Raw genomic sequence first — 21,406 nt, 5'->3', positions numbered from 1 at the left:
ACGTGAGGCCATTGGGCAATTGACACCAACACTAACCATTCCAACTGGGAGCAAACCTCCTGATAGTGATGTCTAGATGCTGTTATTCACATCGCCTTACCCATAGAACGAATAGGGAGCTTTCCACAGGTGGGCATGCCCCCCCCCCCACCATTGAGCTATTGCCCCACCCTTTTTATTTCAAATGACAAAAACAACAACTTAATGGGGCTAGCATATTCCATAAACACGCCGTGTAGCTATGCACTAGTTTAATGGGAGAAGCACTTGCGATGCAGTCAATGTAGTACACTCTGAATGTGTTGCCATGGAAACTGCCAGGGTGCCGGAGGCAGGAGGGACCAGTCTTTGAAAGATGCTGAGCAGAGCTGCCTGCCTCTGCCAAATGGGGAAGCGTTTTTAAGAAAGCAGGCTTTCTGCTATTCAATTTATGTTCCTTTCCCTCTTTCACAACACGTACGTGGAAAGCAGATAGAAGGACGAAAAGATGATTTTTCATTCGGTGTTATGGGAAGCTGCATTCACCCACCCCATCCTATAATCTATTCTGATTTATTTGATTTTGTATGCTAGCCAGCCTACATGAATGTTACAGTCTTACACAGAAAGCCATTTTGGGGTTCCCCTGAAATCAAAGGGGATAGATAGAGCCTTTTCTCTTATGACTTGGTGGAAATCTTTCTCCAAGGAGGTTGTGCTAAGGACACAGAGAAAGTGCTGACCAGGAGCTCTACGCCACTATAGCACTATGATTTCACTTTAACTGCCTCAAACTCTTGAGATTCATGGGCAATTACATTGAAATCATAGCTTAATCATAGAATCATGAGTTGGAAGAGACCACAAGGGCCATCCAGTCCACCCCCTGCCTTCTATAAGCTGTGTATAAATATGTGAGGGGAAGTCATAGGGAGGAGGTAGCGGGCTTGTTTTCTGCTGTCCTGGGGCCCTATATCCCAAGATATCAAGGCAGAAAATCCCACAATATCTGCTTTGAACTGAATTATCTGAGTCTACACTCAGATAATGTGGGATTTTCTGCCTTGATATCCTGGGGCTGTGTAGAAGGGTCCTTGGAGACTAGGACGTGGAACAATGACTTCAAACTACAGGAAAGGAGATTCCACCTGAACATTAGGAAGAACTTCCTGACCATGAGAGCTGTTCAGCAGTGGAACTCTCTGCCCCAGAATGTGGTGGAGGCTCCTTCTTTGGATGTTTTTAAGCAGAGTCTGGATGGCTTTCTGTCAGAGGTGCTTTGAATGCTACTCCTTGGCAGGGTGTTGGACTGGATGGCCCACGAGGTCTCTTCCAACTCTATGAGTCTACGATTCTTTTCTCCAAGCTGAACATACTCAGATCCCTAAGTTGTTTCTCATAAGGCATGGCTTCCAAACCATTTTGGTCACCCTTCTCTGGACACCTTCCAGCTTGTCAATATCTCTTTTAAATTGTGGTGTGAATAATTAGATACAGTATTCCAGGTGAGGTCTGACCATGGCAGAATAGAAAGGCACCATTATTTATTTCAATCTCAACACTATACTCCTGTTGATGCAGACTAGAATCATGTTGGCTTTTTTAGCTGCTGTGTCACATTGTTGACTTGTGTTTAGCTTGTGGTCTACTAAGACTCCTAAATCCCTTTCACGTGTACAGTTTTCAAGCCAGGTGTCACCCAGCCTATCTGTGTGTTGCATTTTTATTGCCAAAGTGTAGTAGTGTACGTTTCTCTGTTGAAATTCATAATATTTGTGTAGTGTGAAAATAACTCATGTGCCAAATCCATTTGCTATATCTTCCATGCCTTAAAAGAGTTGATTTCTTGAACATGTGGTTCTCCTTCATGGCAGGAGATTGGACTTGATGCCCCATGTGGTCTCTTCCAACTCTATGATTCTATGATTCTATGAAATCAACACGTTAGAGTGACATTTTTTTTAATAGACCAATTATTTGCTCTGCTTTTTGTTTTGTTTTATTTTTATGATCCATTCCCGGAGAGCAGAACAAAAAGGTCACTCATCACACTTATAGTATATTATGGTTGTGTCTTTTCAAGTCATTTCTGAATCAAGATATCATAAGGCAAATTTATCATGGGGTTTTCTTGGCACGATTTGTTCAGAGGCAGTTTGTCTTTGCCTTACAAACTTTCACTCGGATGTGTCAGTCTATGGTGTTGTTGTAACTTTACTCTTAACATCTGAATGGATTCAGGATAATAGAAGAAGGGCTTGTGTGTATTTTTAATCAGAAAATTAGGTCAGTATTGAGGTCTTTAAAGAGAAATAGGGGATATTTTGTCATGAAGTACTTATAATGATAGCACCATATCATGATGTATTAGATTGCAGTGGATTTTTTGTGTATTTGCTTACTTGATTTAAAAAAAATGATGACATAACTATCCCCTTCTTCAAATGAATTCAACTCTTATCCTTTTACTTCCCTCTTTTTCTAGCATTATTATATCTAGAAAGGACTTTGGGCCCTTCCACACAGCCATATAACCCAGAATATCAAGGCAGAAAATCCACAATATTTGCTTTGAACTGGGTTATCTGAGTCCACACTGCCATATAATCCAGTTCAAAGCAGATAATGTGGGATTTTATACAACTGTGTGGAAAGGGCCTCCTTTGACCACTTTTGGCAGGATTGAATTCTATTTTTTAAAAATAATTTTCTTTTCCTTGTTCCTTTTCATTTCTTTCCAGAGTAATGGAATCCTGGCACTTCATGTATTCTCTAAAATGTGTCTGAATTCTGTTATGCATATGGCATACACATGAAAAAGTGAGGAGAGGTTTCTTTTGTCAGCAGTATATATAAATTATCTTTAGAAAGCATTACGTTTAAAGATTCCTTATTTATCCTTATAAAAATATTTTATGGACTCAATTTCTTTCCTGCATCTTAACTTGCATAGCCATGGTATTGCTAAAGACCCTGGGAGATTAGAATTCATGAGAAGATCTGCTTTGTTTCTTGGGCTTCAGTCCCATATTTATAAGTCTCCCAAGGCGCTCTGGTTCTTATTTCGCAGTCTCTTGCAGTTTTTCTCCTGCTTCTTTGTTCCCTAGTACTGAATCTTATTACCTCTCCTGGATAGTGACACTGTGGGGTAGAAGCAGAACATGCTGCTGATTTTCATGTGGGGCTGTGATAAGTTCCAAGGCAATAGATCCTTATGTTTTAGTATAGTATAACTTTTCTATTGTGTATCATTCATAAACAGGAAGAGGAGCTATGGGAGAAGAATCCGGCAGAGATAGAGGAAGAATCCAGCAGCCCAGCACTTAGATTTGGCAGGCAGTATAATTCAGATAATGTACCAACCCCCCCCCCCCCCATCCCAAAAAGCAAGAATTAAAAATACTTGGAAGGAAATGGCTGCAAAACAAGTCAAATGAACCCATGTTTATGTTATTGGAAAGGATTGCTCCCATTTAACTGATGAGGAATGCCAAGTACAATAAGAAGTAATTATTTAAAGACACATCAGCAAGGCAAAGGCTTTTAATGGCCTGAATCACTGGGTTCCTGTGAGTTTTCTGAGCTGTATGGTGATGTTCCAGAAGCATTCTCTCCTGATATTTCACCCACATCTATGGCAGGTATCTGGAGAGGTTGTGAGGTCTGTTGAAAACTAGGCAAGTGAGGTTAATATATCTGTGGAATGTCCAGAGTCTGAGAAAGAACTCTTGTCTGCTTGAGGCAAGTGTGAATGTTGTGATTGGCCATTTTGATTAGCATTTATTGGCCTTGCAGCTTCAAAGCCTGACTGGTTGTTGCGGGGGGATCCTTTGTTGGGAGGTGTTGACTGGCCCTAATTGATTCCTGTCTGGAATCTCCCTGTTTTGTGAGTGTTACTGATAAACCAACCTGGACACAGCATATTATCTGAGAACACAGAAATACTGGACCACTCAAACAACTATCATGCCAGACTACATAGAGAAGCCATTGAAATCCACAACAGAAAGGAGGAAACCATGGAAATAAATCAGGACAGTAAATAAAGAGCACATTTAAAAAACAGGGAAATTCCAGACAGGAAACAATCAGGGCCAGCTAACACCTCCTAACAAAGGTTTTCCCTAGGCAGGAAGCAGCCAGGCTTTGAAACTGCAAGGCTGTTTGTTGCAAATCAAGCTGGCCAACTGCAACATTCACACTTGCCTCAAACAGACGAGAGCTTTTCTGCTACCCTGGATATTCCACAGATATATTAACCCCACTGGCCTAGTTTCCAACAGACCTCACAACTTCTGGGGATGCCTACCATAGATTTGGGTGAAACGTCAGGAGAGAATGATTCTTGAACATGGCCATACAGCCCAGAAAACTCACAGCAACCCAACATGTCAGCAAGCTCAGGGATGGCTATTTTATATGACAGTGTTAATCTCCCATTTCAGGCATTAGCTGGGAAGAGAGGGTAAACTAGGCATCCTATCCTTTACCTGCCCCCCCCCCCCCGCGCCCAATATATACTGGGAGGGTCATCATCACTGCTGATAAAGGGAATTCCATAGTTCACCGAAAAGGCCCTCTCTTGTATATCCTCCAACTGAGTTTGTGATAATGCCGAGGCTAAGAAAAGGGCCTCTTCTGATGATCTCAGAGCCTAAGCAGGCTCATACAAGGAGATACGATTTACCAGATAGCCTGGACCTGAGCCATATAGGACTTTGTAGATCATAATCAACACTTTCGATTGTGCCTGGGAAAAAACTAAGAGCCCAGTGGAGTTGTCTTAATAGAGCATAGTATGGTCTCTGTAATATACCTCAATTGGCAGTCTAATAGTAGCTCTAAATTTTAGAACACTCTTCTAAAGAAGCCCCAAGTCAAGGTCCAAATAGGATCTAACTAAGGCATGTGCCACCATGGACAGATTGACCATTTTCAAATCTCCCCAAACACTGAGAAATCAAGACCAGGTTGTCTGCAATCACATACTTGCCTCTTTTTCCAATTCCATGTATTTCTGATTATTCTCTGCCTTTATGTTGCTGCAAGTCATGTAACAAAAATAAATATTCCCTTAAAAATTCTGTTCACAACTGTGGTAGTTTGCTATCATATGGAAGGAGATATTTCATCAGGTTTAAACTGTAACTTATCAAGCAAATTCAGGGAGACAGTGAATGACTAAACTAAAGAGTTTCTTTGTCCAAACATTTAGTGCTCTGACTATGCAAATGTTTGTTGTGTCATTAGCAGACAGCAGTTTGTGGGGGGAATGGGATTGGATTGGAATGGAGGGAATAGAGTCCCCCCCTCCCCACACCAATCTGGGGGTGATTCCCCATCCCTGCTTGGTCTTCAGATTGCTGCTCTGCTCTGCTTTTTTTCTAATATCAATGGACTGAGAGAAGCTGAAGTGGCTGTTAGTTAAAGCTTATTAGTTTGTGTATAGCAATGAGAATTGGGGAGAAACATTCAAAGATGGAAAACACAATTGCAGTTGATAAAATATCTTTCATGCCAGTTGTGACAACTGTCATCAGTGAAGGTAAAGGTTGGAATAGAGGGAAGGTGCCATATCCAAAAACGGTGGTGGGTGGCACACATACACACAGACGCGTACCATAGAAGAACTTGGAGATCTCTGTACAAAGTTGGTGGCAACGTCTTCTGTTGCTCTGATCTTGGTCTCATGTTTAGCTACCATACGACATGTGTGTGTTTCTCCTCCTCCTGGAAGGAAATGTGTGTATGTACCTCCAGGTCCCCAGCTGCCATAAGGTGACTCCATACTTTATAGGACACTTTTAGGCAGGGAATACTCAGACATGTTTTTGCCAGTTCCTTCTAAAATATAACATCCAGCCCTTGTTATTTATTAGCAGCTTCCCAGTGAAGTACGAAGCAGGGCTGCCCCTTTTTTGCTTCCAGAATCAGAGGAGATCTGGTGCCTTTGGGGTATTTAGATCCAAGAAGAAAACAGTTTGTCTTTTTCCAAAGCAAGGGGACATATTGCCTAGGTCAGACTTTTGAAAGCTCTTGTTGAGTTACCTATGTTAAGAAAAATACAGAAAACGTTTCTCTGTGGAGGAGGTATTTTTATTGATTGATCATAGCATATTTGCAGGTTGTGGTAGACTACACTTTCCCATAATCCAATTATGCATGGCCATTTCCATAGTTGGATTATGAACTCATTAGAATTTTTCCAAAGATAATCAAATTCAGTAAATCTGGACTTTAACAAAGGCACCATTTCCTTCCTGTCTCACTCTGCAGTGGCAGATGTTGATTTGTTGTCCTTTTTCCTTCTGCTTCCCCTGCCTTCCAACACAGAACACACACACATTTTTCAATCCACAGCCAACAGCACTCTCTTGCAGACAAATCCACAGACCTGGAGTGAACTCTAGGATAGTTGCTGAATAGAAAATGCATTAAGTATTATCTTGAGTAACCTGAAAACACTCCATCAAATTCCATCAAATTCCATCAAATAAGGCCTTCAAGATTATGTTGTTGAAGACTTTCATGGCTGAAATCACTGGGTTGCTGTGAGTTTTCCGGGCTGTGTGGCCATGTTCCAGAAGCATTCTCTCCTGACCTTTCATTCCACATCTATGGCAAACATCCTCTGAAGTTGTGAGGTCAGGAAAGAATGCTTCTGGAACATGGCCATACAGCCTGGAGAACTCATAGCAACCTTCAAGATTTCACTTTAGGAATGATATTTGTACGTCATCTTTCCTAAGATCATTTAATCTTAGCCAATGTCCAGCTGTTATTTTTTAATGCTTTTCTGGTATTTTAAATTACACGCATGGTTATCTGTAGTAAGACTTAATTTTCACTAAGTATGCTTGAAGATATGTGTTAGAAAGCAGCATAAAGACATTAGAGGTGGCTCTTGCAGCTACCCTTCTTGGAAGGATATGGATCTTGCAGCTACTCTTCTTAGAAGGACATAGATCTTAATCTGAGTCATCTGCAAGTTTGATAAGCATGCCCTCTGTTCTATGATTGAAGTCATTGATAAAGATGATGAAAAGGACTGGACCTGTGGTAGTCCTAACCAGCATAACCAGTGGTAAGAAACATTGGGTATTGAAGTTCTGCACCATCTGGAGATCTGCAGAGATTCCACAATGCCTACAAATTCCAGTGTTTTGCAACAGCTTGAGCAAAACAGAGATGCTCAAATATTATTGTAGCATACGCTTTGCAGATGGGCCCAAGCCCACAAGGCCAACTGCATGTACTAAGAACACATCAGTGGAACTCCCGTTCATAAAAGCTGATGCCACATTAAGTCTGTTTTAAGGGGCATGAGAGTCTTTGTTGTTTTAACAGTTGTGTACAGAGACAATATCAGCAGGCAACCTTTTTATCTTTTTTAAATAATAAACTGTTCTGCACAGTTAATCTGTTAAAGGAACAGGAACCCAGCGGTCCTTCACTGGAGGAGATTCCCAGCCAAAGTATATTCACTGAGAAATATTAATCCCTGAAAGAAGTCACTATCTTTTGAGCTTTATCTGTTTTAAAAATATTGGGATAAACAACAATGCATATTTTGTGAAGAAAGATATATCATTTTTAACAATGTCTCTGCCTATCTTGTTTGAAATATTTCATTTGTTTTATTTTCTCCTTAGGTCTCAGAATGGGGAGGAAAATGGAACTTGGCCAAACAACCAGTTTGATACAGAAATGCTTCAAGCCATGATTCTGGCATCAGCAAATGGTCAGTTTCTACCAATATTATATAAATTGTATTTTTTCAGCTGTAACCCAACAAAACACCTGTATTATAAAAGATCATAAAATATTCAAGTTTTAGGGGGTGATGTTGGATTACCTTTTTGTGCTTTTAAAATATCCGTGTCATTCTTTATTCTTTACCACTATATAAAATTCCATGGCAGTAGGAAGCTGAGTTGGTTTGCAACAGTTTGTAAATGTTTTGTAGTTTTAGATTCAAAATAGAAACTTGATATTTTAGTGACTTAATACATTGCTTTCTGCATGATTATTTTCCCCTGGCAGATATAGCTGAGGGTGGAAAGTCAGATATATATTTTTTTACAATACTGTATTTACTTTGTACAGTTTGTCACCCAAAAGGGCCTTATTAAGCCCCCAAAGTAGACAATTGCTAGGGCTGGCTTAGGACAGCAAGCGAGATCTTTGGAATTAAGGGTATTTAGATTTCAAAAGAGAAAGGAAAGAAAGTGGAAATTCAGTGCTGTTTTGAAATACATATTCGTAAAAATAGCCTTAGGAGACTCATATGCTTATCTTAATCTCTCAACAACTCCAGATCCAATTTCCTCACTACAAATAAAAGGACATTCTTTATCCTAGTGCATCAACTAAAATTAATCTCCAATTAATGCAAATGTTGTCTTGATTCTCTTTACTTCTGTTTTCCACCGATGTGCCTAAGGATATAGGGACACAACCAGATAACATCTATTTTTAAAATGGGGGGAGGGCAACATTGTATGATTCTTTATTTCGTCAGTCGCCAAGTCAGAGCTATATGAAACCCGAGACTTAGCTTGAACATCTGTCTTAATACTGGGCAGATGGAAGCATTTTATCACTGAAGGCAGACTCCATGCATCCACCCATCCCTTTATTTATACCCTGCCTTTCCCCCCAAAGCAAGAATTCAAGGCAGCTTCCATGATTACATGTCTATGAGTCTGACTTTTGCAGAGATCAAAGGCATGCATACTTGTGTGACATTTTGGTTGACCTATGAAAGTGTTGACTAATATGCTTTTTTGAGCTTTAAAAATTGAGAAGAGAAATACTCAGAATAAAAGTTCTCTCCCACACAAAGTTTTAAATCTCATCTCCATACAATTATGTACTGGGTGGACCTGACAGCCTGCAGCAAGTAACATCTCGTTTGACTCTAAACATGCTTACTAGAGTTACATCCTATTAAATTCCTTGGGATCTCATAAGTAAATGCATTTGGGATTGTGCTATGCATCACATTAATGGAAACAAATCAGCTTATTTCCAGGCACTCCAGTTTAACGGGTTTATGACTCAAGATGTCATTAATTGATCTATGAATACAGCCTGCCTTTTTGCATACTTGAAATTCTGCCATATTCACTGAAATGTGCCTGTCAGAAGAAAACTATGATGGACTTGTGTGAGGTACAACTGAAATGTTCTTCCTTTGTTTTCCTCTTGAACAGGTGCCCTACTTTTTAATTACTTATTTATTTAATTATTAATAGCACACCTGCCAGAGGGAAGGCACAAAGTGCTCGCTAATTCACCCCTATCCACTATAAAGAGGTGATATGGCAGCTCCTCATTTTGTAGGCAAGTCTAGGCACAGCCAGGCAGGAGTCACCAGTTGAGGTGGATCAGGAGAAACCTCTGCTCACGCCTCTTTTTGGTGAACAGGTTCAAGGATCTTTCACCCATTTGTTGACTTCAACATGAAAAAGCACATGAGCTAGAATGTGAGAAGGAAAGCAGTAATCGCTTGCAGTGAACACAGACTGCCTCTTTCTGCCATAGTCATGGTTGATTGACAAAACGTAGTTGACTTCAGGAAAACTAAGAAGCTATAAAAGAAAAATTGCTGCAGGCAGTGGGGAAGAGACAGCCTGCACATGTTTAAAGGATTCAGTGTCTGCTATTTGTGGAAACTCTGTCACAAGCCATATAATGGGCTTAATTCAGAACTGCGCACAAGCAAGTGCTCAGATGTTCATTATTTTTAATACCAGTTTAAGCAGGCTTTTTTTCATTCTTTTGCTAAATGCAAAATACAAGCATGGGAGTATTTTTGTGCACTCACGCAATATAGCATTAGCTATATGCTCTGGTAGTTCACCCCAGATGTTGACTGATATATACTCTTAACTATCCCAGTTAACTAGATCCCTGTCCTTAGCAATCCATTATCCTAAGGTTTTATTGAGTTTATAGAAGATGGGGATTTTTAAAAATTATATGTTAGTTTACACATATATTCAGTGGAGTTGCCAGTTGAAGGTTTAACTTCCTCTGCAAAGAATGTAGAGATGAATTCAATTTCAGGAAACCTGTGACTATCAAAATAATAAATGCTGTGGCATATGAAAAGATAACAACTATTCTGCAGTATCTATAGCCAGGTCCATTATGAAATAAACATTTTGTATGTTTTGTTTTGAAGAAATGTGCTATGGTTGGTTCACTGGTACTACCAGTGAAGTGTAATATAATGAGTGAGTTTGTGGGAGAGATGGAATGGGCAACATTCAGACAGCAGTCCCCTTGTATGAAAATAATGTCTGATCAAGCTTATGGAACTAGTTTTCCATATGCAAATAAGTTTTGGTAAGAGGACATTCAAACACAAAGAAACAATAATGGGCGTTCTCACATATACAAATATGATTCACATGATTTTATATTTTTGAAATATTGTACACTGCATTTTTCCCAATGTTGGCACCTGTTAGTGTGACCTCAAAACTGTTTTGCACTTAGCAGAGACTAATCTAATTGAATCTGCCTAACACCTCTAGCACTCCATCTGGAGAACTAAAGAGCTTGTTTGCTATTTCTGTGACATTTTAGATAGCCCTGATAAAGGTATTACCCTACTGTGACTTTGGAATTACTTCTGCTTTATATGAGTGGCTTCCAGTTGGTGTCCCTTCACTGACAGAAGGCATTTACCAGCTTAAATGGGGAAGGGGGTCATTTTGCCATTTCCACCTCCTCAAGCTCCTGATCCCATTCTGTTCTCAAGAATCTGGGGGCATTTTCCAACAGTGTGTGAGGGGATGGTAAAGAGGGCTGCAAGGTGTGAGGAATCACCAAAAAATATCCCCCACTCTATTCTTTTGAGAGGCGTCTTGCCATCTGTGGAGGGTTACCAATTAGATGCCATCTGGTTTATGTGGCACATTTTCAGTACCATCTGTATCAATGCTGCTGCTTCCTCCTTATCTTAATTTTGATGCTACTGCTACACTGGAAGGACTTTTTCTTCCTTGGGTGCAGAGATAGATGAAAAAATTGAAATTTTGGTCATCTTAGGAAGCTTGAACACTTCAGGGGTCTTTTAAGTTCTCTTTCAATCATTGTGCAGGATCCCAGGATCTTCTAAGTCACGGGTTACTTCTTGAAAGAACAGTCATTGCCTAACAGTGAAAACTGTATGTGTGTTTGCTCCCACGCATATGCATGAATGGATGTCTGTAAGGATTATATTTTGAGGCATTCTCTGTTATCTCCATAGTTTGCCATAATTTCAGTGCCCTATTTATAGACATTGTTCAGCACCCTAAATGTCTATGTATGTCCCTGGCAATTGGAAAAATGGAACGTTCCTGTTGTGATGAAGGCTGGAACTAGGCTATTTGTGTTTCTGAAATATCATTGTATGTGCATTCAGACAGTATGTACAATGTAACCTAACCATACAGGCATCTTCTATTTGTATGATAGCATGTTTCTGTGGCCATTTTGGAAGGTAGTAAATATCTGTGGACACAGAAGTGGGAGAAACGAGATAATATTCAGACGATCAATGGGGTGACAGATGTCGCAGCCAGATCGCCCTCACATCCAAAACGAGATAATAAGCATTTTGTGGAACTCTCAGTGATCAGTGGAAGTCCATGAGGCAGATGTCATTACCCAGGAATCAGATATATTCCATTTGTTTCTTGTGGTTTGATGGACAATGGATTTCTGTGACTACGCAGAAAGAATAGTTAATATGTTCTGATGGCAAGTCAATTGTGTTCTTTTTAGTAAGCCTTTATCTCCAGCCATTAATGTTGTTATGATGTATCCTTATGGCCGAGGAGCTTTCTGAGAAATGGCAGTGATGATGATCTTATTATGCACAGGCTTTGAAAAGCCTAGGAACTTCTTCAGTGAATTTTAAAACCCAGTGCTTTTGAAACATCAAAGAGAAATCCTAGAGCACTGTCTCCTATGGCAGACACAGATAGGGAAGTACTGAGCAGTTCAGAATTAAAGCACCCATGGAAAATTAGAAATCCTAAGGGGCTTAGTGCTACAACCCTGAATGAATATTTCAGAGATCTCTTTTCTGTTAAAGAAAGGGGATTTAAAGAGGATCTAAGCTGATAAGGCACGATTGCATGGGATGGGGTTGGGGAGGAAATGTTGCTTCCGTGACCATACGAGGCACGCATTCCAGGATAAAACCGGACTGGAGGAATGTCCTCATGTAGATTTTTAGACACCACCTGTCTGCCGGCCCCAGCAGGTCTCCCTAGACTGCATTGTTAAATAAAAGGCTATGCCTTTACAGTGGTCAAAGCTTACACAACAGGCATTGGCTTCAGAATGCCTTGGATAAGCCCATAAATATTCAAGACTTAAAGATGTGTCCTCTTTAGGAGAGAAGCAGGGTTTATTTATATTTTCCTGTTCCAAGATTTGTTTTCCTATTACCCATAGGAGGTAACAGACAAACATTCATTTCAACCGACAAAGAGAAAGTACTGCAAAAGGTTCACAGTTACTTGAGAGGAACAGAGGACTGCCTAAACCTTCCTGCCAGGCTTATTACTCGTAGTATTTTGTGAATAGCTGTCAGCCTTTCCCAAAAACTGGAACTGACAACTTAAAAAACCCCCAAAACAAATACAGATAAAAGCAGATTCAGAGATATAGGTAAAACATAGAAAGGTTATTAATTATATGGACATGGTGGCCCATGCAACCCATTCTGATTCAGTTTCTCTGGTGCACCCTAGAATTAAAAACTCTTTATTTTCAATGAAAGCCAAAAGTCAAATAGAACAGCATACTATTGAATACCTTTGTGATTAGTGCCTAAACCCTGTTGACGTCTTAAAAATCACTCACTGACATAAGGGCATCTTAGTGTATATAAAGCTCCACTTCATAATTTACTGTCACTGATATATCAGAATTTTTAATATCTGTATGCAATATATGTATTTGGTAATCACTCAACATGGAGTATGTAGTTATTTCTTAACAGTTAAAAAATAAAGAGTATATGCTGCTGCTCTGTAAATATAAACATCTCTCTGGATAACAAAAGGTGGGCATGGTTAGTGTTGCTATGCTGATGGATTAAAAACCATGCAAGCCTACTCAAGTGCCCAATGTTGTTGTGGCACTTGATGTTATTTCTCACTGGCAAAACCTGCTCGGGAAAATGATCAGAGCCCATCTCTCCATCTGACATGCCACAAGGCCAGTAACACTTTACACAGGCAGCCCGGCTGGCTACATCCCTTCATTCTCATTGTAGCCCAGAAGTGGGTTGGTAGGTCACTAAGCAGGGATGACGCCGTGGAGAAGACAGATTGTCCTGTCCTAGTTAATTCTCTGTTTAAACGGTATGATGATAAAATCCATGCTTATCCGCTATGGGCTGGACAAAATGTCTCTACTCAAGCTGAAATCAAAATGCTTAAGTACAGCACACAAATCACATTCCTTGCTGGAATGTTGTTCATTACATTTCTGGTTTCTTTACTACTATTTCTGTCCAGGCAAAGGCAGGCTCCAGAAGGGAGCTCAACACAAAGAGCTCCATGGAGGGAGTTCCACAGATAAACTCATTTAACAACAAAAAGATGCTTCAGGCCACAGATGGCCCTCCTATAATTAGCAGAAGCAACTGATGTATCTTTGTATAAAATGTAGACATATTGTAATGTATTATAGAATATTTCTCGTAAACAGTTTAAAATGGAGAAGTTCAGTCTGCAGATAACTTTGTTCTCATTTAGAAAAAAAACAACACTGTCTTGGGCGCATACAGTCCGACATTAAGAAAATGTAAGCCTTTTCCAGTTAAATGAGCAAACTAAGCACATTTCTCTCATTGAAATGTATTTATTTATTTAAAACATTTCTATTCCACCCTTCTCACCCCAAAGGAGAATCAGGGCACATCTATACGGTAAACATTCAATGCCAGAACATAAAATAAACTATAAATATACGTAAACACTAAAATCAATTATCTCCACTTTAAAGTTGCTAACTTTCGTTAATATTATATATTAAAGCTTTCCAAACTGTGTTATACTACAATTGGTTTATGTGTCCATATCTGTTATAAGGAGTTAGTTTAACTTCGTTTGCTAGTAAAACTGAATTATTGTGTCACAAAACAATGCAGGTCTAAAAAGTATGTCACCAACATGAAATGTTTGCAAAATTCTGTTATAGGTGTTTCTCAAGTGTAAATTCTGATTGCAGTTACCTGCCTTATACGTTGCTCTTTGGGGTACTCCAAGGAAAAGTACTATGAATGACTCAAGGCCCTTCCACACAGCCCTATATTTTGGAATATCAAGGCAGGAAATCCCACAATATCTGCTTTGAACTGGGTTATCTGAGTCCAAACTCAGATAATGTGGTATTTCCTGTCTTGATATTCTGGGCTATAGGGCTGTGTGGAAGGGCCCTTAGTAAAGAAAGAAGTGCTAAGATGCATTGTAATATGGCCATATAGATGAAACATGTGAAATGTAGAGAACTTTATTTATATAATCAGTGTAAATTACCTTTTAAAAACAACAAAGCATTTCTCACATCTCAGCAACCTACAGCAGGTGTGGGATTCTTTACACCTTTGGTCCGACCGTCATTTGTAATTGCTAGAATTTACTATGCTTCACTGTTTGTATCTGAAAGAGCACAAAGTAATGGTTTTTACTTTACAAACAAAAGCCCTCCTGTCTTCCATTTTTCCTTGTTGGAGGCATTCCCAGTAACCCAGAGAAGGTTGGCACAGGTACAAGTTTCTGTGAGTTCATTGTTCAAATCTTGGTAATCAAGTCTTGAAATATTTTTAGCCACCAAAATTGATTTCAAGAAATTATGTCTGCTTTAAATTCGTGTCACCATAGTTCTGATTTGTGCATGGTTGCATTACAAGCTTAATTATGCTCTTCTGCAACATAGCACAAATTATGAAGCTGTGTTGCCAAAAGGTCATGGTTGTTCATGGCATATCTCTTCACACAAAAGACTGAGTTTTCATAACATTCTGTCTGCTTAGATGAAGGTTTGAAGATAAGAAAAGTTAAAACACATTTGAGAAAGGAATGGGAAAATGCTTCCTAATAAAATGTGAGATATATGCTTGTGTGGTTTTCTGTATTTGGGGGAAAGGCCTGAATTTTTAAAATTCTTAATATACACAGCTCAACATAAACCCCAAGCATTAACCAAAAAAGCAAAACAAAATAAAAATATATTTCTGATCCAAGAAATTCTCTTTTGTTCTATTAATCTTAAAGCACCAGCTATCTTCCAGTTACTCAGCCCAATGAGCATTCTTCTGCTGGAAGAGACAGATCTGATGTGTTTGAAAGCTGAATCTAGCATGTGTCACGCAGCTAGAATTGTTACTTTAAATTATGTCAGCTGGAACTGGAAAGGAGTAGACTCTCTCCTGCTTATAAATGCTGAGAGCTACACTGCACAGAATTGTCTCCATTGTATGTGATGTCTCAGAGCTAACTGAATAGTGTTAGAAACCTGGCTAACTGGAGAAAGCCTGTATGATCAAAGCTGTCTAAATCTTGCTGTATCTTTTGACCACACACACAAAACCTCAAATGACTTTGTCTAAGTACTTGTCCAGCCCAAGATCCTGAGTTAGGTGATGTGGCTCACTTCATATCCCATTAAAATAAGCATGATAAACCCCAAAGTCTTATTCTGTTGTAAAGCAGGAAGTTCACATTGTCAGCAGGTCAGTAGCTGAGGATTTGAACATTATCTTTAAAATCCTTCCTGCTACTTGGATTTTTTTTTCATTTTACCATATGTGTCTATACATTCAAGTTGCCTGTCTAATTACAGTGACCCCATAAATTTTACACAGTTTTCCATAAATATTCAAAGGTAGTAGTTGCTAGGCGTCTCCCATCCAAGAATTGGGTCTAACCTTACTTAGCTTCCAAGATCTGACAAGATCTGGCACCATTAGTGTATTTGACCTCTCCTATGAATCTCTCCCCTCCCCCTCCCCCTTCGGTTCCATACCTGTCACAATATCCTGTTTTCTAATCTACTTTTAAATAACTGCTTTACTGGGGAGTTGTCCTTCCCCTCCCAAGGCGCTTGGGCCCCGTTTTGTGCTGGTCAGTGACCACAATAAAGTTTTGTACTTGTAGTGTATTAGTGTACGCAGTAGTGTCCGTTTGAAAGGTTAGTGCCTTATTTGCTATAAGTTGTGATTCAAAATAACAGCAACAATATGGGACAGGGACATAAGATCTAGGATGGAGCTCAAAACAGGAGAGAGTGAATCATCTTACAGACAGCTTGGAGATGGAAACATCTGCACACTTTGACCCTTGCAGAGTACTAATGCCCTCTTTATTCCTTTCATAAGCCCTTTACTAATATGCAGTGATGTAGTAGAAGAGAAAGCAAAGATGGTCACTGGTGTACTTTCTTTGCTCTGATAAATATGGAAATTATGAATCTTTTGTTATTGTTTGTGAAAAATTACTCAGATCATGTGTTTCTGCATGACAGTGGGCTGCACTACATAGCCCAATAGTCTCCTCCAACCCTGTGGTTCTGTGATTTGCCTTATATCTAGTATTGTTTGTGAATGAGAAAACTGGAGAAATAGGGAAATGACAGCATAAAAGTTAATACCTCTTTGTTGTCTGTTTTCCTGTTTCACATGCCAGTTTAAGTGGGAATACTTTTTTGCAAGATAGTTTGCATTTTTAATTAAAAGCTAATGGTTTCACATCAGCTGGCTAAGGATATTTTGTAAGTAGCTAGTATCCAGTGGTGTCATTCCACTTGGACTTGTTAGTACCTCATCCTGGGGGAAAGCGGAATCCAGTGCAGTTCTCAGTTGCACATTTGGTTGTATGAAATCATTTGAGATAATCAAAAGACTATGAAAAGACAGCTGTCTACCTTGCTTTTTGTGTTGTGATACATAATATTTTACATTCTTCAAACTGCAACAGAAAATGAGAGAAGGCATATGTCAGGGAACTCGAGAGGTGGTGGTGTGAAAAACTGCTTCCTATTTTCTCCACACTCTGAAACTGCTCGAGTTTTTCATACCAGGGAACCAAGGGGACCGTCCCTGGCAAAGGCATATGTGGAAAACTGGATTCAGAAAATTCCTCTTAGCTTTACTCAAGGCACATCTGGATGTGATTGATATATATATACATACACACACACGCACGCGCGCGAGCGAGAGAGAGATTACAATAAAATGCAACTGCTAGTAATAATGGGGGAGCTCTACTTCCATAATAGCAGTCAATCTAAGGTGCATTTATATATTCTGAAAAAATATGCTGCTGCATATACAGAAATGGCTTGTATGATCAATTTGGAAGAATGTGTTTTCAGAGCCCACAATATTAGTTTGCTACACCTATCTGCTGTTCAATAAATCATTTATAAATTTCTACCATACCTTCCAGCCAATTTGGCAAACCATTCCTGATTAATCCTCCGTTTTTCTGCTTTTCCAGCTGCTTTTAAAATGTTCCAGTTTCTTTGTCCTACTCCCACTTCCACACCTTACTTCAATTGGTGCAAACTGAATGCAAACTATGGAAGTAGTTTGCACTATTAAATTAGTAAGGAGGAAGAAGAGAAACAGAAACTTGTCCTTCCCTGCAGGCTCAGGCAAAAGCAAACATATGGTAGCTTATCAGTTATGTGTCCTTCCACATTAATAATTTCCACTATCTTGACCACATTCTGATGCTGCTTGGCCACATATCTCCCAAGTTTCATCTTTGACATGTTGCAGGATATACTGTGCATGATTGGGGCGGGGGGTGTTAAAATCTGAACAATATCATACAGGAAGGCAACATAGACAACGTGTTGTGCCCTCAAGAGTTGGAAGTGCCTGGTGTTTTGGTTTGGTTGGTTGGTTTCTGTAGAGCGCTCAACCAAATCCATGTGATATTTGAAGCAAGGATCAGAAATTCAAGTTGATTTTTTGATATATTTAAAAATTAATATAGGTAGGATTCAGCAAACACTGGTATGACTTTATTCATCTAATTTATTTATTGCATTCATCATTTATAACTTTATAACTAAATATCAGTAACATTTACAAAACACTTGGTTAGGGATTTACTTATCTAACTTATTTATTTGTCTCGTTTATCATTTACCACTTTAGATCCTAAATTTAACTAGCATTTTGAAACTGTGTTAAGACTTTACTCATCAAACGTATTTGTCTCTGCTCTCCCCTCCATCCCCCCCCCCTTTTTGCTGGTGTAGAAGCTGCTGCAGCTGCCGCCGCCAATCCTGATGGAAACTCCACCTTAGGAGGAGGAGCTGTGGCCGGGACCATGGGCCTGAGCACCAGGTATGGCCCGCAGTTCACCCTGCAGCACGTTCCTGACTACCGGCAGAACGTGTACATCCCTGGAAGCACAGCCACCCTCTCAAATGCTGCAGGCAAACGTGATGGGAAACCTGCAGCCTCTGGAGGTGGAAACAAGAAGAAGTCAGGGAAGAAAGAGAAGAAGTAGAGCCCACAGGACAACACCTCTGCCATCTGACATCTTAAAGGGCAGACTCTTCCAGCACTCCCTCCCAATTCATACCCTAGGATCAAGGATGAATGTGTATTTGTGGTTTGACAAAACAAAAATCAGGCGTGGAAGATAGCGAATGTAAAATGTTGTCATCTGAGCTATGAGTAATTCTCCTACTGTTACTCCTCATGATGTAAAAGGATATGAAACAAAAGAGAAAGCCCTGTGGATAATGATGAATATAGCTAATGCTCTCTTGAGGGTAATCTAATACGCAAAAGTGTCAGATCTTTGAAGCATTTTATTGGCGGTTGTTTTGCTCCAGCGTGATCTGCACAGCCAAGAAGGTTTAGAGTGGGCTTGCCCACTGTAAAGAATTCTTCTAAAATTAGGGGTGGGGTGTATTTTTATTCTTATTTTTCATGTTCCCGCTTTTCCAAATTTTGATGAAATTTCTTGGGGAGAAAAACAAAGAATGAAATCCTTGTTATGAAATTGATAGGGAGTGCTTTTGTTCCTGCTTTGTTTCAGAAGAAACACTTGTTTATTCTGCATTATTACAAGGGAATGAGATTCAGCTGCATTGCAAACATTTTATTTTTTGGATTTTAATCAATGACAGCCAGAAAAATAAAATTGAAATCATGATGCCAGAGAGTCAGGGCGCACAAACGCATTGCGATAGGAACCCTTCCAAGGGCGCATATTAGCAAAGTGGAGAACGTTACTCTTATTGATTTGCAGTGGCCTCTAAAGAGACAAGACATCTCATCTACACTTTGATCCGTAAATATTTATGTGTACAATAATTGTTTTCTGAAAGTTTTAAAAAGTTGAAGTCACTTGCTTGTGAGCATAGTGCGCTGCTGCTCGTCTAAGCACTGAAATCTTTCTCTTAGTTCTACAGGCAGATCTCTTTGTTAGGTGAATGGGCTCTGGTGGCCTTGTAGGTAGAGAAATTTTGAAAATGGAATGCTTCACATTTTTCCGCACATCGAGCTGCATGCAAAACACTCACTTCATGCCTACAGTAGGACCGCCATCTCCACCAAAGCTAGAGTAGAGAAGTCATTGCATGCCATAAACAGCATGATGTAAATATGCTGTCAAGTGCCCACATCCTGGTGGAACATGAGCATTGTCTGTCTGTAAGTAGAGTTCAGTAACAAGATGCATTGGGGAAGAGCAGTAGAAAAGTTGCATATTCTTTATGTCTGTGCAGCACACCAAGAAATATCCTTGGTTTGCTGGCCTTCACAAATTGATATTAACTCAAGAACCATTGAGTTAAGGAAACTAAGGGACCAGACCCAGAAAAGGAACTAAAACTGGATATAGACCTTGGGCTGCCAAGCCAGTGACTCTGTCCCTGAGGTAAAGTTCTGAACACAGTAGAAATGACTAAGCATTGGTATACTGAAAGTCCCTGGGACCCCACCATTACCCCCACCCGGATAAGAATCCACGAGTTTGCTTTTTAAAAAAAAATTAAAACCCTTTACTGTGCTTTGAAATTACTTGTTTTAGGGGTTTTGACTGCATTATTTCATAGTCTAGTATTGACAGGATGTACAGCTTTCTTACTTGGTGCCATTCTGCAACTTATGCTCCTGTCCCCTCCATCATTTAAGCACAGACAGGAAGGGAGTTGCAGTGTTTTCTTGGCACTCCTGGCTGCCTTTCTGTGGGTTACCTCCACTTTCAGCTGACTTCCTGTATCACAGTAGCTGAACCACAAAGGTGGTATATTTTCAACATAGAGGGTTAACCACTAGCCCAGGAAGGTTAAATTTTCGTAGACCTTAATAAGCAGCTTGCCTGATTTGGTCAAGCCTTATTTGGCCAAACTAGGTTACATGTCTGATGCTTTCCAAAATGTTGCAGTCACTGGCTGTATAATTATTACTTGCTAGGGCATTTTGCTATTTCTAGAAAGCAGGACCTGTCTGCAGGGAAAAAACCACATCTGTCTACATATGATTTTGTACTGATCCCAGTTACCCACTCACCACCCCTTGTGTTTGGTGACAGCACTAGAAACAGTTTACATAGCTATTTGAAACAGCATATGATCTGCTGGGAAGTTCTCCTGCACCAGCCTTGTTGAGATTGAACAGAGCCGTGCAAGAGCAAGATCGTCCTGTTGTACACCCCATTTACTTCAGTGGGACTTCCACAGGTGAACTTCTCACTGGATTGTGCCTAAGGCTTATTATGTACTGAAGTAGTTATTATGTGACCCTTTCTTAAAGTACTGTAGATGCATTTTAGTCATTCCCTTTTTTCCTTTTAATCAGCAAGCTGAAAGTAGTGTAGTGGTGCTGCAAACCTAGTGATGTGTAGGTTTCTTTCTCTTTTTAAAAATCTTAGTAATTGAGTTGTGGACATCAGTATTTTTTTATTCCTTTGTATCTTCTTTCTGTGTGCTCTTTGTGCTTTTAAATGTATGTGAATGGAAACACTTATTTGTCCTTTCAATGTGTCTAATATTGAACTATACTTATATATTATATATATGCTTATATCCTTCTTATATCCATATAGACTGACGTTGATGTGTTACACGCAAGTTTTATACTCTAATATTTATATTGCTCTTTTTTTTCTTTGGGAAAAATAATAAAAAAATCTTCTGATACATTGTGAAAATTGTTACTGCAGAAACTAGATATAATGTTTGGATTGTTGAGTGGAAGATTTGTGTTTTCAGTGCTGGAAACAGATTCCTCCCCCATCCCCCAGAGAAGCAAGGGAGACAAAGCATATGTACACGCTAACTATGTGTTCCTTTAAATCATTGACAATCCATTGTATACTCATGCCAGTAGCCCATCTGTTAAAACAGTTTTGGCAGGGTTTCCTGGTGTTTCATAATCCTGAAA

At 39.6% G+C, this 21,406-nt stretch overlaps 1 protein-coding gene across 50 annotated transcripts in view; it reads left to right on the top strand.

Annotated features, from left to right (window-relative positions):
- The window catches only part of LOC132774269 (protocadherin gamma-A4-like), a 393,640-nt gene extending 372,478 nt beyond the window's left edge, over positions 1 to 21,162 (top strand). For all 50 annotated transcript variants that reach the window (XM_060774231.2, XM_067467711.1, XM_060774230.2 and 47 more), the window contains exons 3-4: positions 7,632 to 7,720; positions 18,265 to 21,162. In XM_060774231.2, coding sequence (XP_060630214.2) covers positions 7,632 to 7,720; positions 18,265 to 18,518 — 343 coding nt within the window. In that variant the 3' untranslated portion in view covers positions 18,519 to 21,162. The remainder of the gene's footprint in view (positions 1 to 7,631; positions 7,721 to 18,264) is intronic.
- Positions 21,163 to 21,406: the final 244 nt, after the last annotated feature.

Source organism: Anolis sagrei, chromosome 4 (genome assembly GCF_037176765.1).
Source record: "Anolis sagrei isolate rAnoSag1 chromosome 4, rAnoSag1.mat, whole genome shotgun sequence".
Taxonomy (NCBI): Eukaryota; Metazoa; Chordata; class Lepidosauria; order Squamata; family Dactyloidae; genus Anolis; species Anolis sagrei.
This window is presented reverse-complemented; position numbering and strand designations above follow the sequence as displayed.